Source organism: Rosa rugosa, chromosome 3 (assembly GCF_958449725.1).
Source record: "Rosa rugosa chromosome 3, drRosRugo1.1, whole genome shotgun sequence".
NCBI classification, from domain to species: domain Eukaryota; kingdom Viridiplantae; phylum Streptophyta; class Magnoliopsida; order Rosales; family Rosaceae; genus Rosa; species Rosa rugosa.
In genome coordinates this window covers 13,899,257-13,917,413 of record NC_084822.1, presented here as the reverse complement: position 1 = coordinate 13,917,413, position 18,157 = coordinate 13,899,257, and the positions used below count along the sequence as shown (strand labels likewise).

The window sequence follows — 18,157 nt, the reverse complement described above, 5'->3', positions numbered from 1 at the left end:
CCCCAGTCTCTCAAAAACTGAGGATTTGGCTTCCGGTTCATCGCGAAACAAACGGCGCTTAACGTGCGGCCGCCTGGACGGCGAGCTCTCCTTTCTGGCTGGCGGAAGTGTTTTCTCCTTGGTAATTCTGCAAAAAACACTGGGCTCAGAAACCCTTATTGCTGAGCTCGCTTGCTTTCGCAAACTGCGAGGGGCCACTAATGGCTTGGCAGCAAGTGCTTCCATCTCCTTCTGATACTGCTCAGGCGATTTGACCAATTGTGAAGGTTTGATCAGGCCCTGGTCTAAAGCCTCGAGCGCGCGCTTGGCTTCCCCAAACCTGCGCTGCAGTTTTCGCTTTCTGGAAGGGCTTATCTCCACTGCCTTCCCCTTCTCCCTGGTGTACCACTTCCCTTCTTTGATGGTAGCGGTTGAAGCAGGTGGTATGTAGGGCTTTGTCAGAATGTCTTTGTGTTTGTTTGCAGCTTTCTCCTCTGTCTGTTGATCAACCGTAGCTGCCCTCAGCTTCTTAAACAGGTTGGAGTCCTTTGTAGGTGACCCCAATTCTCCCTTTTCTCTCGGGCTGGAAGGTTGATAGTTTCGCGATGGCGAGGCCCACTTGATGGGCGGGAAAGAGCCAAAACGAAATGTCTGCTCGACCTCTTCGTGCGACACTTGGATGCCACACTCTTCCTTGCAACGCGAGCATAACACTACGGGTGAGGCCTGACCAAATGGTTTAGCCTTCTTCTGGGCAGGGGCCTCGTTAAGCTCTCCTTCTCGCCCCTTTGTGTTCAAATCCAGGGTTGTTTTCCTCTGGTTCTGCTTGGTCCAGTTCACATCGACCATGTTGATCCCAGTATCAGGAAAAGGGTTTAGGTCAACAAGCGCTGCTGCAGTTACTGGAGCCTCCACTTGAAGACTACCGTTATTGAGCCATACCTGAATCTGGTCCTTGAGCTTCACACAGTCAGCTGTATTATGGTTCCACAAGTTATGGAATTTACAATACTTCTTTCCTTTCAGCTGATCTGGTCGAGGGAAAGGTCCAAAGTCGGTCTTCACCATCTTCGCGGCGATCATCTCATCGAGAATCTCGTGTGCCTTGTTGGCATCATATGTATACGCCGCAAACTCAGGTTTAGTGAAGGCCATCGATTTGAGCTTGACAGGTTCCTTGGAGATTTTCAGTTGCTTCAAGGCTGGGTTCTTTCTCCCCGTCAGTTCATAAGCGGCGATGTCGCTCTCATCTTCCTCATCGTCCTCCTGAACCAACTCCTCACTATGATAGTTATAGTAAGGATCGTACGTAGCCGGCTGGTAGCTCAGGGCCGCTATGGTGCGATTTTTCCCTGGTACATATGTCCCTCTGGACGCATTCTTTCTGGCATCAGTTTCTCTGAGGAGATGTTCGAAGCTGCCCACCTCTGTGATGAGCTCTCCCATTGACTGAATCATGCTTCCATGCTGCTTCTTTCGCTGGCGCGGCTCTAAGCCTTTGATTGCCAACTTGATCAACTCTTTCTCCGGCAGGATCACATTCAGTTTGGCCTTCTGAATCTGGAAGCGCTGAAAGTAGGCCACAGCGGACTCCGTGGGCTGTTGGGCCATCTGGGTGAGAGAAGCCAAGTCTACCTCAGGCTCTGTGGCCCCAAAAGTCTCTCGGAAGAGCTTTTCCATTGCAGGCCAATCTGCCACAGTTCCTGGTCGCAGTTTGGAGAACCACCTAAAGGCAGCCCCTGATAGAGAAGTGCCAAAGATCCTGCACTTGTGGATGTCATCATTCTGGTATTGGCCGCATTGTACCCTGAACCTGGCCAGATGAGTTGCCGCATTCTCGGTATCCTCCCCTGAAAAGGTAGCAAATATGATGTTTTTATAACCCCTGGGGAAAGGCGCGAGCATTATGTGCGGTGGGAAAGGTCCCTCATAGACCCCATCCATCTGGGCCCTAGGGTTAGCCTGTCTAATCATCTCCTCTACCTCATCTCGTCTCACATATTCTGGACCCGGAGGAGGAGGAGGTGGTATGGCCGCTGCATGGCGAACAGGCTGCACAGGTATTGCTTGGTTTACAGTCGTTGTCCCTTCACCTATCTGCACAACGCGGGTTGTAGCGGGTTGTTGAAGAGTCACTGCTGGCGTAGGCATCTCTTTTGCCAAAGCTGTTATCTTGATCGGGTTGCCAGCCTGGTCAATCCCATAATAGCTTCCTGGCAGCTCTTGGTATACATTCTCTGCCCCATCGCTGTCGTACTGAATGAACACAGCGGGGTCGGACGAAGTTTCAACACTTCCCGATGCCTTTTGCTTCTGTCTGGCAGTCTGTCCACTTGACGGCGTGGTTTTTTCCTTACTGCCGCCAATAACCAGAGCTCGTTCCTTATCTCTCAATTGCGTGCTAGCAACGGTCGCGGCAGGTGTAGCGGCAGGTATAGCGGTACTGCTGCTACCATTTTCCCGCTGATTTGGCGGCACATATTTACCTGAACCAGATGGTTGGCCCAGGGAACCAAGGATAGCGTTAGGATCTCCTAACGTCTTATTCAACACTTCTTTAGCTTGGTTCAACTCAGCTCTTTGCATGGCCACCTCGGTTGCGAGAGTTGCTCCATCTTTGCGAAGACCTACCATATCTGATGCTGTTTGCTTGGTATGATTCGCGAGAGCATCAATGATCTTTTTCTGCTGCTGACTCTGGGCATCTGCGATGCTTATAGCTTGAGCTTTTAATGTACTCTCAGTTTGCGACATCAGTTGCTTAGTTTCCATAGCTTGTTGGGAAATACGCTGGTTTATTTCGCGTAATATTCTATCTGTTTTCGCGTTCTCCCTTTTCAGATCAGCAGCCATCTTCTTGCGATGGTTTTCAATGTTTTCTGAGATGATCGCGCATGCAACCTCGACGGTCGCTCCCTCTGGAATAGGCTTCTCAACGAAATCCTCTGATTCTTCACTCTCCACCGTATTGGAGACAGGGGTAGCGACAGGCTCACTGGCCTGATTAGTGATGACAGTTTGACCCTCAGCAGCGGTCGAGTGACTCTCTCCCTGTTCAGTTGACATATCGGAGAATTGGGAACAAAGAGAGAATTTTTGAATTACTTGTTCTTCTGACAGACCACGACAATCCGCGCGAGGATGCGGTTTGTAACTGGAGGTCTTGTGTTTTGAGCAGTTAGCGTAGCCCTTTTTGTAAGGGTTTTCGCTTGACTTCCCAATGGCGAACGTTCACGAAGAGACACTTAGTTGGTCCCACTGGGCGTGCCAAAATGTTTGGCTCCAAAACCAGTTGACTTGCAAACTGTCTCTTTTGAGCGAGTGATTGCGCAGGCGTGCCAGCACCGCTTGGTGCAGTCGTTGGGGTAGTCCCTTGACCTGACTTCTTCTTCAAGCGCTGTGGACGAGGAGAGCACCAACCTCGTCACAGGGTTCTTCTCTAGCCTTTCGGAAAAGGACTTCTGCCTTACGGATAAGGACTTTGGTTGTGGTCTCTTGCGTTCACCGAATCGATACTTAGTGTTGTAGACTAAGCAGAGCAATCACTGGGAAGTTGGGAGAAGCAGGGGTTGCGCTAAAGCGTGACTTTAGCTTCGCTGGGTTGCGAGGGCGTTACCTTTGCTTCGCTGGTAGTAACGGTGGCGGTTGCGCTCGCAGTCGGCTCGCTGGGAGACTGGGACTGGAAGTACGGTCGCCTGGTTGGTCTGGTGATGCTGACAGTCGGCTCTTGGAGAGACTAGGACTGGCGCACGGTCACCGGGTTTCAACAAGGTTGAAGGTTTGCTCCGGGGAGGCTTTGTAATCGCTAGGATTGATTGATTTTAGAGAGGTCCCTAATTCGTCCTTGAAACCCGGTATATATACCTAGGGTTTCTGACTGCTCCTTGTTGTAGAAGGATTATTGATTGAAGTTTCCTAATCGATCTCTGCTACTTACCTCCAATAAGGTTTCGTTTTCCTCATGGATTCCGGAATGGGCGAAGCTGTAACCCAAACCATAGTAGGCTTATTTTTGGGCCGCAGGTATCGGCCCGCTGTGCTAGATCCACTAAAGGATATTGCCAAAATTACTTTTGGGCTCAAACAGTTACTACTTTAACACACACTAAATTTGAAAATTGAAATGATTCCTTCACATTTGTTTTTCTTTTGGCATACCCTAATAGATTTAGAGTTCTACATACGTAGATGGAAAGAATATTAATTCGGTAGCTTTGGCATAGTTCTATCAGGATGTCCTTTTCTCCTTTGGATCGATGCTTCTAAATAATTTCATTCTTTTGAAAGGGATCGATGGATTGGCCTTTTATGCGGTTATTAGGTTATTCATTTCCAATCAAATCAAATGTGTTAACAATGTGCATCTGCTTTTCGAGGACAACTGTATGCAAGTCTAGATTACTGTGTACCGAAGAAAGTGTAATTCGATCTAGAGGATATCATACGAAGTTAAGGGCTATTTGATCTTCAGTGGTTGCCTCCGCACTTCAATTTTTAAGATTGAAATTTCATGAAACTGTTGAGAATGTGATAAAAAATAACTCCCACATTGGAAAAATATAACTTTGCTTATGGGCTTATAAGCGTTTGGGTCACTCCATCCATTGCCAATTGGTTTTGGATGTGAACCCCTGATTACTTCATCATGGTATCAGAGCGCGTTACTCACGCGTTTGGTTTCAGCGATGGCCACACGTGCTCACCGTTACCCAATATAACTTGTCCACGTGTATGACTTGAGAAATCGCCACACGTGTAAGGACGTGTTGAGAATGTGATAAAAAATAACTCTCACATTGGAAAAATATAACTTTGCTTATGGGCTTATAAGGGTTTGGGCCACTCCATCAGTTGCCAATTGGTATTGAATGTGAACTCCAGATTACTTCATCACGATCAAATAAGTACGTGGACTTGTAATACTCAAACTCATGATGCCAGTGAACGGTCGTAAGAAGTTTGAATTTTCTTATTTTTCTTAGGTTTCGTTTGGTTTTCAGATTACTTTTTATCTATTTTAGCAGCTGCACCAGACTCCTAAGTGGCTCTCTATTATAACTTTTAGCTATCTCGCTCCTAAATATAAAGAGCGGGATGAGGCTCTCTATAATTTAAAACATTCATTTTAAGTTATTTTATGTAATTTATAAATACATTTAAACTATTTAATCTTCATTTAAAAAATAATATAAATTCAAAACTAGCTAAAATAGAGAGCATTGATGCAGACGTAATTCTAAAGTGGCTAGCTAAAATAACTTTTTAGATACTTTAGCTAAAATTTGACTCAAAAATGGCTAGCATTACTAAAAATGCTCTAAACGAGTCATTTCTACCCTTTTTCCTAACTCTCTTCCTCGGCTTCATATATTGTTTAGTTATGTGAGCTGCATCGATAGTTTCCAACTCTCCCATATCGGGAGTCCAAGATGCATGGGACTCACATAATGTAAGATCATCGAGTTTAAACAAAAGTTGAGAAGAAGGCCAGGTCGTACATTTTTTTTTTTTTCACTAAACTATGCCCTCATACTGCTAGAATATGTACTGGCAAATGAGAATCAATTTAGTAGATTTAATTGAAAATTACCAATATATCTTTGAATTCGGCATCCTACTTTAATTTTGAGGTTGCTTCAATCTAGAATATCATACGTTGCTTTGTCGTAAAACAATATTGCTGGAAAAGAGCAACATCTTCTTGTACATACGCAACATGAGTTGCATGATTAAAATAGCATGTTGCCCTTAATTGAGGGAGCAAACAGCTTGGATACGCAAATGTCTTAATTGTTGAAGCTTAGGTATAAGATATGCCCCAGAGTAGGTTATAAAAGAAAAAGAAAAGAAAAGAATATGTACTGGCAAAGACATCCCTTTAAATGACAATTAGAAAATAAAGATTTCAATCATTATGCAAAACTGTGTAACAGAAATGATCAGAGACAATTTCATATGTGTACTGTCTGTGATTGTGATCCACTTCTAAGATGTTCATATATTCATTTGAAATCAGTTGTCCATCCTCTATGCCCATAAAAACAAGCATACCCAACTCCAGAAACAGAATTAGGGTGTTGTTAATTTCCAATATATAAACACTAACCATGGAGATCATTCCAGAACCCAAATCTCACCACCCTCTTCCCTATCCTCGTCTTCCAAAATCACACTCAACTTTGCCATAGAGGTATAACTTCCACCACCACCATGGCGTCCGCTTCTCCCTCTTCTTTTCCTCACTGTGTCTCGATGAACGCCAAAACTGCCGCTGCCGGCTGCCATCTTAGGCTTGACATCCTTCTTAATAGTACTAAATACAATTTGATCATCCCCTCCTTTACAACAACACCTATTACTCCGTCTCATATTGCCAAGCGCCAAACTTGCCCTAACAGCCAAAGCCGCCATCTCCTCTGCCCGAAGCGGCTTATTCAACCAACTCACCGGCAACACAAAGTAAAGCTGACCCAGCTGAAGCTCTTCTTCCCCATTAACAGCTGTAACAAAGCCTCCGAAATCCATGTCGTCGGCGTCACATACAAAGCCCGGGGAGCTGATCTTCTGCAGTACGTAGGATGCCCTAACTGGGTCTGAGAATTCTTGGAGCTGCCCATCTTGGAGAATCAATTTGGCTGTGGCCACGGAGGTTGACGAGCTGCAAATGCCCATTTAGACAATGAGTCATTTTGGTTAGGACTTCGAAGTTTAAAGGAAGATCTACGCGTTTGTTTTGTTAATTTGATTGTATAATTATTTAGTTTTGGTTACTCTTTAATTAAGGGATCCCAACAGATATTGTACTTTATTTGTGTTAACTTTTCTTGCAACTTGGGATTGATCGCCATTATCTTGGACCAATCTCTTGCAACAGTTGTTTGGATATATACGTTGATCCATATATTTATGAGACATACTTAATTTGAGCATACCTAAAACATGATTCAACCTATATAAGATTTTGATACTATTTGTTGCAGCGTCTTTACAACTTGTACACTCCTATATACTCTCATTTTCCTTTCATATAATACTAACTAAATCATGAAATCGAAAGAATTAATTATATTTCCATAGAAGTTGATTAAGTAGGTCCAAGGCTTGACAATGGCAATTAACTTCTTTTCGTATATTGGAGAAGAAGCATTCCATATATTGGCGAAGAAGCATTCCATAAAAGTTGAAATTTACTTATTATTGTTGAGAGATATGTCATTCACTAACAATTTATCGTCACTTCAGCGAGATCTAAAGCAGAATACTTGAATCGCTGTTCTGGTTTAATTTTCTGGTATGGGAAAGGTCCCAGTTTAGGGTGTTTCTTGCCTCTTCATTTTTGGAAGACCATTGTTCTTCGATTTGGTTAAATAACCTTGATTTTGCTATGATTTCAACGTTTGTTGAGTTGTGTTTTTACTTTAAATTTCTTTCATATTTTTAAAATTATTTGGTATGTGTTTGACACAAAAGTTAAAACACGTTAAAAAAAAAAAAGTGGTGTTATTGATACACTTATATTCTCTATTCACACACCCTCTCATTTTTTATTATTTTAATTCAAATTTTTTTTTAAAATACCATAATTACCCTCCATTGCGATTATCTTTTTTTGTTCTTTCTTTCTTTCTATTTTCAATTTAGCAAGTCAATCATTCCAAGTTTTATTTGTCGGCTTCCTTCTGTGACTTTGAGCTCTGTCTTCAAAACTCTTTTTTTTCCTTTTTTCCCCTATCAACAACTAGTAAAAAAACACAAAAATCATCATCCACTAAAAGGCAATTCTTCAAAACACATAGACCCATTAGAAGCAAAAAAATACCCAATTTCTTACTAATGAAACACATACAGAAATAAATATGATGAAATTATTCAAGCAGTGATATCAATTCTAAGTTAAAACCCAAAAAATCAAACAAACCCACATAACTACCAAGCCGAAGGAAACCAAAACCTTAATATTAAAATTGTATTTAACAAGTACACCAAATAATTTCAGTTAGCATCACATTAGAGAGATAGAATGAATATGTTGTTAGAACTTGTTGGTGTTTTAAGTCCCACATTGGAAACAAGTCCTACACTTGTCCTTTATATGTGTATAAACAAAACACATGTTAAATGGATAAGTGGAGAGACAAGGTCCATCGGGGTGAACGCCCATTGAGTTGGAGCTTTGTAAATATAAATAAATAAAATATATTTATATAAAAGATTAGGCCTTGGGCCTTGGGGCTTTGGGGACTTAATTAAATTTCAAAAATAATTTTCTTTTTTGTAAATTCAGATAAATGTGAATATAACTGTTTGGATAAACAATTGCAATTGTTCAATTCAAACTCAAATGAACAGTTGCGTCTTCTTCTCCGAACTCTATAAAAGGACATCAAAATTTCTTGGAAAAGTACATCAGTTTCTGACATCTCTTCTTCTACAAACACTCTATAGAAACACAAGTGAAGTTCGCCTTGGAATGAGAGTTGTATCCTGCAGGGCAAACGTCTACGATCAACCACAGCACACGTGTGGGGACGAATTATGTCTTAAGACATTGCGCTGCATACGCAAGCCTCTCTCACAAGATCAAATCAGTGTGAATTCATATCTACTTATTGTATTTATTTGTATATTGCTTTATATTTGTCCATATATTTTGTTGTCAAATTCTGTTGATTTATAAAGATTCTATGAGGATTCTTGTACTAGTACTCGAGGTGAAGATTATATGTCCCCCTCGGTGTACAATCATCCTTCTATTATCAATAATATTCGGGCGTGGGGCTGAGCCTCCCAGTAAGGCTGGGTTCCAAACCCCTTCAAAAAAAAAAATTAAATAAATAAAGATTCCAACGACTAGGATTGACCAGGGGTTATCAATCCCCTTCTGAAATAACATATGCTAGAGAAGTTTTTTATGGCAAAAAAATAATAATAATAAAGAGGAAAAAAGATTTTTGAAGACAGAGCTCAAAGAAGGAGGAGGGCAAATAAGGCTAGGGATGATTGACTTGCCAAATAGAAAATAGAAAAAAGAAACATAATTGCAAAATGAGGGTAATTAGGATAATTTGTAAAAAAAAAAAAATTGAATTAAAGTAATAGAAAAGGAGAGGGGGTGTGTGAATAGAGAATATGGGTGTGTCAATAACACCACCATAAAAAAAAAAACTCGTCCAAATAAGTTAGAATTAAACTCCCAATCCACACTCTCTTTCATCGATCAATAGAAAAAAAAAGATCACAACAGGGCCCCAAATAAGAGCAAGTACAAAGAAAGCAAAATGGCCAAGCAGCAAACAAATCCTAGCCCAACCAAAATCTCAAACCAAGAAACCGTCGAAACAGAAGCAGACGTTGCCAGAGAAACAAGGCGGCATCCAAGAAACACAAATATCCAGATGACCAAGCCACTAAAACACGCCATAGAGATCAGAGCACACTGCCAGAAGCTATCAGCACTTTGACTGTCACTAGCCAGTCAGAATCTTTTTCATCGATTAACTTCATGATTCTAGCAAATCTAAATCATATCCGGTTCAGAAAAGAAAGAAAGAAAGAAGCTAGGCACCCCTCGCTAGAAGCTATCAACGCTTCGACTGTCATTGGTCGTAGTCAAAATCGATCTCTTTCATTGATTAACTTTATGATTCTAGCAAATCTAAATCATATCCGGTTCAAAAAGAAAGAAACAAGGCACCCTGAAACTTGTTGAATATAAAAATGGACCTGCATGTGCATATATGAGTATTGCACCAACTGCATGCACGCGTTATGAAGCCTGATCGAGTTGAGGTGTTTTATTTGTACTTGGACCTCGGTTTAGACCTACTAGAAAGTGGCTACAAAGGACTTTTATGTTTGGCATACATATTACATAATATAAACTAATTAAATTTGTAGTCTACACATTTATGATTGTAGGCAACAACAATCAAATACAATTAATTGTATGCCTGGAGGATCCTAATCCCCTTATGAATTTATAACCTAATCATAGTCAGATAAGGTTGTAAATTAATTTCACGCAGTTTGAGCTCACCTTGTATTTGACTATTGTTTATGAGAAACTGAGTTAAATATGAATTTAATATTACATATTTTGGATAAGTAAAACCAGCAACGCTCAAACACATGTATATATATATTCAATTCCTAAAACTCGTGAGCTTGTATATTTTATGGGAGTGTATTCCATGCACCGTCAGTGCATGGGTACTTGCAATATGAATGGATGTAATTTTTTTGATATTAAAATATATAAAGGAGTTGATTAGATGAGTGGCTGTTATTTTTTTAGAGATTAAAATAACCGACAGTTGCACTGTCGATACATACAATCCTCTCCAATGTTTTATTTAACCTGTTTGGAGCCTACTCCATGTTAAAACATGGCTAATACTAACAGAGTATTTGGCAGTATAATTAACGGATGGTCAATGGTGCTATTCACACACCCGTTTTCTCTATTATCACACTCCTTTTATTTTTCTATTATTTTAATTCAATTTTTTTTTATATAAATTACCCTAACTACCCGCCCTTTTAATTATGTTTTTTTTTCTTCTCTTTAGCAAGCCAATCATGAATCAAACATCATTATACAATAAATCAATTTTTTTCACCTATATAAATGAAGGAAAAATAATACGTTCATTAAGTGGAATGACATGTAATATGTTTCCTAGGTAATTACATTCATCCAACTGAATCTAAATTGCAAGTGAGCCATGACATGTTGGTTAGCTAGCCTAACTAACATCGTGGAGGTCATGAGTTCAAATCTCACAGACATCATAGGTGGGGTGGGGAAAAAATTATCGTCCAGAATATAAAAAAATAATAAATAATAAAAAACTGAATCTAAATTGCAAAGTTTGTCTCTTCTGCGTTTAGATTCTTCATTTTCAAAAGCATGTTTCATACCCTCCTACTTGTATGAGGACAAACTTTGCAATTTTGATTCAGTTGATGAACGTAATTACCTGGAAAACATATTTCTTGTCTAATAATATAAGTCATTCCACTTAATGAACATTATTTTTCCTTCAATTATATAGGTGAAAAAAATTGATTTATTGTAATGATGTTTGATTCATGATTGACTTGCCAAATACAAAAAAAATAAATAAAATAAAATTTACAAAGGAGGGTAGTTAGGGTAATTTAAAAAAAATTGAATTAAAATAATAGAAAAATAGAGGGGGTGTGTGAATAGAGAAAATAGATGTGTGAGTAGCACCACCCTAATTAAAATACAATTATAGCATTACTCTTGTAATTTGTTTTAAATTAGCTATAAATGCTTTGTCGTATTTACCTCGGCTTGACTAAGTTACATAGATCTCTTATTTTGTGCTTAATGAAGGAAAAAAAAGATAGAATTTAAATAAAAATTAGGAATTCATAATTCCTAAACATAAATTACCTCGTTTAACATTCTAAACTTGCAAATATGAATTTTCTTGTGGAAAGAAATGAAGGAATTGATTGTCCGAATTTCTCACTTTAATTTGTTCAAAATAGGTGTGTCTTGAATTTCCTTCATTCCTTGCAAAGTTTTCTTTTTATTACTTTATATATTACTTTCCAAAACGTTTTTAATATTTTAATTTGTTTTTAGTTTTCTTAATATATTACACATTCTCTAGTTTTTTTGAATCAAGCAACACAGTTCTCATTCAACTCAAGCCAAAATGGCACGGATACATACCTTCCCTTGCCACCTATGGGCAAGTCTAGGACGTGGCATGCTAGCACCACTCATTTTCTTATCTTGAGTCGGGTCTCCGATCTACCTCATGTGGGTGGTCGGTAGGAGGCTTCTCTCGGTCTCACCCTGCATTGGTCAAATTCTAGGATCTAAGGAAGTTGGTGAAATCAGTGATTCATCGCCGAAGCAAGCCTGTAGTGGAAGACGAGCTTGGTCGAACTAGACTGCTTCGGGGGCGTCTCAAACTCAGAGTTTTTGGTGACTCGAGAAGTTGGATAAGGCCTCTGCTAACGTGGAGAGAAAAGGCTCAGGATCCAGGGTAGAGGCAGAAGCGCCTGCATCTCGTATGTGTAGCGGCGATGGTGGCCGCGACGGTGATTGGTGCAAGCGTGGGTGTACCCAATCTGAGTTGGGTGCCGAGATCATTGTTGAGGCCCAACTCGATTTGGGGGCCCAATTATGTTGAATGGAGCAAGCTTTAGGTATCCAGATCCTTTTGGGTGCCCAAATAACTTTGGAGGCCCAAATTTTGTTGCGGGGACAAGTTAAATCCTGATTTGACCAATGCCCCTGAAACCGAGAGAAGCCTCCTACCGACCACCCACATGAAGTAGATCGGAGACCCGACTCAAGATAAGCAATGGATGAAGGACCTCCACACAGTCGATTGCCAGAGACTCTAATCGCTCCTAAGAGCAAACCGCCACCGCCTCTTGAAGGAAAGAGCATGAAGCTCGCCCTTGGAGGTCTGCCACGGTTTGGATCGAAATCAATTCGGCAAGGATCAGGAACCCTGAAAGTTTCAGAACCTTGGTTTTGTTGGGTGGTCGCCGGGGAAAGCCAGCGTTGGAGGAATGAGATTGGATTGTGGGGGGTGGAGCAGTACTAGTCTTTTAGTACTTTGAGTTTGAGTGTTGATACACATTCTCTGGTTGCTGGTTGTTGGTTGCTATATATTACACGTTCTAAATTCTAAATAGATACAACGAAACAATGAAAATTGCAATTAATGAAATTTTATTTGATGGAGTTGTAGATTCTATCATTTCAAAATTTCTCAAGAATTTATAATTGTCTCATCCAAAGATAACTAATAATTAATATGCTATTAATTCTTGGGGTTATATTAGCTAATTCTTGTCCCCAATTTTGAGTGAGGTCATTTTATACAGGTCACATTTTATGCTAGGACTATTTGATACGTGTGTCATTGGCGAATTCTGTGTTTTAACTTTTTTGGATTGTCTCTTGGTTAGAGGATGTGGGAATATCGGGCACGGATTTGTTTGAATAGTCTTATTTTGGATCATGGTAAAGTTATGGTACATTAACATTTCTTATATATGTCCTATTTCATGTAATATTTACCATTTTAAGGACTCATGTTATCATTTTGATGACTCATGTGGTAACTAGAAAAAAGTCCTCACTAAGGTAAATAAGGTCCCCGTTAGAGTAAAGTAGGTAGCTGGAAAAAAGTGTTCATTAAGGTAAATAAGGTCATCTTTAGAGTAAAATAGGTTCTCATTTGAGTAACTAATTAAGTAAGTCCTATAATTGGTAATTTAGTATGTTCTCGTAAGTCCTAAAAGTGGTAATTGTATGTATGTCATATGTTAACATATCGTACAATTTTCCCTTTGTATCATCAAACAGTGAGGTGGGATTCGGTCATTCAATCCTTAACTCAAAATGAGCATGTGGCGGTGATTATGGAAGAGATGGGGTGTTATTTGTGATGAACGTCTCAAATTGTCCCCCAAATTGTCTCCAATTTTGAGTGTGGTCATTTTGTACGGTTAACATTTTATGCTAGTACTATTTGGTACGTGTATCATTGGCGAATTCTGTGCATGTTTTAACTTTTTAATTTGGATTGTCTTACTATGTATTTACTATGTGTCTTGTTTCAAAATTGTAACGCAACTTACGTTTTAGTATAAAACTAATACTTCTTTCTTTACAAAAAAAAAAAAAAACGAATGAAAATTATTCGAAGATAATTAAATAATTTATTAACAAGTATTACAGGATCATGGAGTGCCTTTAACTCCTATCCATCTTCTAACATCTACAATTTCATCCACTAAAGTACCACTACTACCCCCAAATGCCTCATACGGTCATACCCACAACGTCACATCACCCTCGTGACATCAATGACCCAATAACCCCAGCAATCAATGTCGTTGGATCACCCAACACCGCCGATATCACAAACTGCACGGCCAACCCAGCCATCTCACAACACTTCTTCACTTTACCTCTGCTCTTATGGTGGTGGCTCTGAAGCATATTCCTGAGGGTAGGAATTCTAGTCATCTCCAATCTCCTACTAGTACTACTCTTCCCATGTGACCCCAAAAACTCATGCCAATTCTCCACAAGCATTTCCTTCACACATGCCACATGCAAATTGTACTTCTTGCATTTCGACCTATAACTCCAGCTCCGCCCTTTGCGCCCGCACCTATGGCAGGAGCTGCTCACTTTCCGATACAGGTAGAGCTTGACCTCCCCATCGTCCAGCACCATGGGGAGCTTCGCACAGCATGGGTGGAGGTCGAACCCGCAGGACCTGCAATGGTACACGAACCCGGTTATGTCCTTCTCGCAGGCATTGCAATAGCGCGGGGAGTCCCCGGGTGCTCGGGAGAGGAACTGGAAGGAGCACTTGGTGTAGAAAGGGTGGAAGATGGAAGGAGTGGGTATGGCGCAGTGCATGTGAAGATCGAAGTCGCATGTGGCGCACTTGTAGCGCGAGCCTATGCCTACTTCCTTGCAGCCATCGCACTTGAATGGAATTTCTGTGTACTCAAACTTGAGCTTGTGTTGGGGGTGGCTGAAGTGGGATATCTCATTGTATTTCATGGCTTTTTGAGTTGGTAGATAGCTCAACTTTTGTGACTTGTAGTAAGGAAATTAAGTCCTTTGGCACAATATATAAAGGGTGAGTTGTGAAGTGCATGATTATGTAAACTATATTTTATTTTAGCTTGTGGTTGAAGCAATTGAAGGGAATTATGCTTTGAGACGGTGGGTGATGGTAGTGTGTGCTTGAGAATCACCAAGTCATGAAGGGAAAGGGCAGACATAAGGCACAAGTTTAGGTCTTCTCAAATGAGAATATAAACGATTTTTTTACTTTATAAATGTAAAATTTTCCTGTCCTCATATTGTTTACACAAAAAAGTATCGAAATATTAGGATGGACCTTTCTTTATATTATTGATAGGAGCATGTTAACAATTAGTTTTATATTTTCATGTATGAGCTATTGTGTTGAAATATGACTACTTTAAATACATATTAATCAACAAGCCAGCTCCTTAAATAATTTCTTTCTTTACCAGAAAGAGTGGAATTATCAGCTATATGTAGGGCTGTCAATGGGTCGTGTCGGGTTGGGTTCGTGTCGGGTCAAGGTATTTATCGTGTCGCATGAGACAAACTCAAACCCAACCCATTTAATAATCGTGTCAAAAATTTAAACCCAAACCCAACCTATTTATTAAACGGCCGGGTTACCCGTTTCCAACCCGCTTAACCCATTTAAGAAATAGGTCGTGTCGTGTTAGACAAAATGACCCATTTAATGGTTAACAATGCGACCCATTTAACTAAAAAAATACATAAATTGATTAAATTCACTAAAAACTCCACAAGACGAATAATATAAATAATTATATATAATTCATAAATAATTAAATTCAATGATTATAAAGCAAAATATTTCAAATTGTCTAATCCTATGATCAAATACTCCTAACGTCCAAAATTTCAAGATGAAGTATAGTATAATCGGGTTATACGGATTCACTTCGTGTTGGCGGGTTAACCCATGGCCGACCCATTTATTAAATTGGTCATGGCGGGTTGGTTAACCCACGGCTGACCCGCTTTTTAATCGTGCGGGTTCAACCCGCTTTATTTCGTGCTGGTTTCGAGTCGTGTCATCGGGTCGTGTCGAAATTGACAGCCCTAGGCCTATATGGAATATGCATGTGAGATTGTGAGGTATAAAATATAGGATTATGGATGATATTAATCATGCACTTATCATAACCTTTAGAACTTCGTAATAGGATCAATAAGAATTTGGCATCTAAAAAAGTTGGTCTTGATTAGATACGATGTGATTAGCTATAGAATTATATATTTTAAACACGTACATTAAGTCTAAACCTCGTAAACACTTTTTGCTGAAAGTGCATGCATAAACAAAAATCACCAAATCTAGAACAAATTTTGGATAACTTATTAATGTATATACAGATCCTATATCCATATTAAAAAAATTCAAATTCTTGTTGTAATGGAAAAAAGAAAATTTCAGATTCTTGTACATATTTTGCCTTTTCATCCAAGAAAGAATGCTTTGTATATGACGTGGGGGAACCAATTCCCATTCTTGGGAAACTTTATTTAACCTCACAAGTCTCAATTGCTTCTAATTGAGAATGGCTTAGCATACATGTCATCCATTCGTACCTTCAACTAGGTGGCCATGACCCAATAATCATAAAGAAGAACTGATTCTCACTCAATCAGTAGTATAATTTTGGCTAGGATCCTATGTTAGAAACAAAGCCAAGCATCATCACTCTCATCTATTATTGGTGAAATTGCATCTGAAAACCATGGAAAGAGTAAATGGGGGCTTTTCTTATGGTGTCAAAATGTGATTGCATGGTGGCTGTGGACTGAACTCATCCTGCCGTACAGTACTGAATATTGACTAACAAGATCAAGAATCAAACGATTCTGGTAACAAATAATTTGAAGCTAGGTAGTTTACTTTCTTTTCTTTCTTACAGTTTTGTTTTGGTTCTTGTGGTTAGAAAGAAACATCTGGAATATTCCGTGTGCATGTCTGTATCAGTACGTGACTCAAGTATGTGGTAATTATCCAAGAACTTTTTTTTTATGACTAAATCCAAGAAATATATATTACGTAACATATATATCCAGTAGTTTAAGTGCAACATGTTGTACTTGCATCGAGAACTATGAATAAGAATGTGATTCTGTGTTCTCATTTCATTTTCATGGCATTATCCACCCCATCATGGCTTCATTTTCCAAAGTTAGTTCTCAATGTATTTCACCTTAGATTTTAAAAACTGATTTTTCTTTGTCAAAATTTTGCCAGTTTTGAGCATCAGTATGATCAGAGTTAACTACACAAGCAACTGGCTAGAACCTTGTTAATCTGACCTAGAAGGCTCGACCCTCACAGAGTGTTTTTTTTTTCCACACCTAAAATAATTAGTGTAGAATTGTAGGAGTATTGAGATCGATCATTTGTACTCAACCGTTGAAATAAAAATTTTAATTTTGTTGAGTTACCAAAAATGGCTCTCTCTTTCTCTCTCTTTTTATTGCTAAGGTTTCTTCCTAGCTGCTCTACCTCTTTTTTTTTTTTTTTTCTTTAAAAGATGATCAAATGATTTTACTCCTATCCTCATGGTGACTCGAACCCAGAACCTAGATCCTAGGTAGTGGGCTCTACCTCAATCTCATGTGCTAGCGGCTAATATTCTTGATTGGATAATACTTGGTTGACCACATATGATCAGCCATTCCTAACCAACCTCTCTCATTGTGCAACACGTGTACTTTTCTTTTTTACTTAAACATCTGATAAAAGTACTCTTCTTCTCCCCATCAGTTCCACCACTCTCACGATGCAGTTTCACATTCCAATTAAACCAACTTTAGAGAGAGAATTAGAAATAGAAATTGAAGAACCCAGCAATTGAAGCAAAGCAAACCAAAAAAAACTCTGGGCTCTCGGAAGCAACATTGAAACCAGAACCAATCTCAGATCAAAACTGATCCCTTAATTCCTTCGCTTCAGGTTCTATTTCCCGCTTTCAATTCCTCGTTATTTCTTCAATCGGAACTCTCTGATCCACTGTTCTACCAAGGCAATGAGAGCTCTCTGTAGTCAGCAAAGATCAATCCGATAAAAGATTAGGAGACGAGCCTGCAGAAAGATGGGTATCAGTCATCACCGGCGAGCAGGAAGAGCTCTCCGCCTTCACCGGCAGTGGGTTATCAGGTAGGTCCACTAATATTGAAGGATTGAAGGAAAAGAGCCATGGCTTCTGAGAAATTGAAGAATTGGATTTGGAACTAGTCGAGGGGGAAGAAGTAAGAACAGGGGAAATTAATCAGATGTTTTAGGAATAAAAAAAGACACGTGTTGAACAGCTGGAAGGACACGATAGGATTGGTTAGGGAAGGCTGACCATATATGGTCAACCAAGTATTATTAATCCTTCTTGATTTGTGTCTTGCCTATTGTGCGAGCGGTTGGTGAGTTCTCTCTCAATCGTTCAATTTTGGCTAGGATCTCTCCTTGCGACCTGTTTGTGGATATGTTCGGGTGGGATCAACGACAGAGGCTAGCGTTGAAGCTTGGCTAAGGAGGGTTGTGGAGTGTCACACTGTGGAATGGGGTTTTTC

The 18,157-nt window shown here is 39.7% G+C and overlaps 2 protein-coding genes across 2 annotated transcripts; both read right to left on the bottom strand.

Moving 5' to 3' along the window:
• Positions 1-5,797: 5,797 nt before the first annotated feature.
• LOC133740857 (uncharacterized) lies at positions 5,798-6,822 on the bottom strand. The gene has a single exon (XM_062168796.1). It carries the CDS (start codon positions 6,649-6,651, stop codon positions 6,094-6,096), a length of 558 nt encoding a protein of 185 aa, XP_062024780.1. The 5' UTR covers positions 6,652-6,822; the 3' UTR covers positions 5,798-6,093.
• A 6,866-nt stretch (positions 6,823-13,688) lies between these two features.
• On the bottom strand, positions 13,689-14,607 carry LOC133740217 (uncharacterized). Its single transcript, XM_062168157.1, has one exon. It carries the CDS (start codon positions 14,555-14,557, stop codon positions 13,829-13,831), a length of 729 nt encoding a protein of 242 aa, XP_062024141.1. The 5' UTR covers positions 14,558-14,607; the 3' UTR covers positions 13,689-13,828.
• Positions 14,608-18,157: the final 3,550 nt, after the last annotated feature.

Coding starts and splice junctions, on each gene's coding strand:
- LOC133740857 (XM_062168796.1), bottom strand. CDS start 6,651: ATGGGCATTTGCAGCTCGTCAACCTCCGTGGCCACAGCCAAATTGATT.
- LOC133740217 (XM_062168157.1), bottom strand. CDS start 14,557: ATGAAATACAATGAGATATCCCACTTCAGCCACCCCCAACACAAGCTC.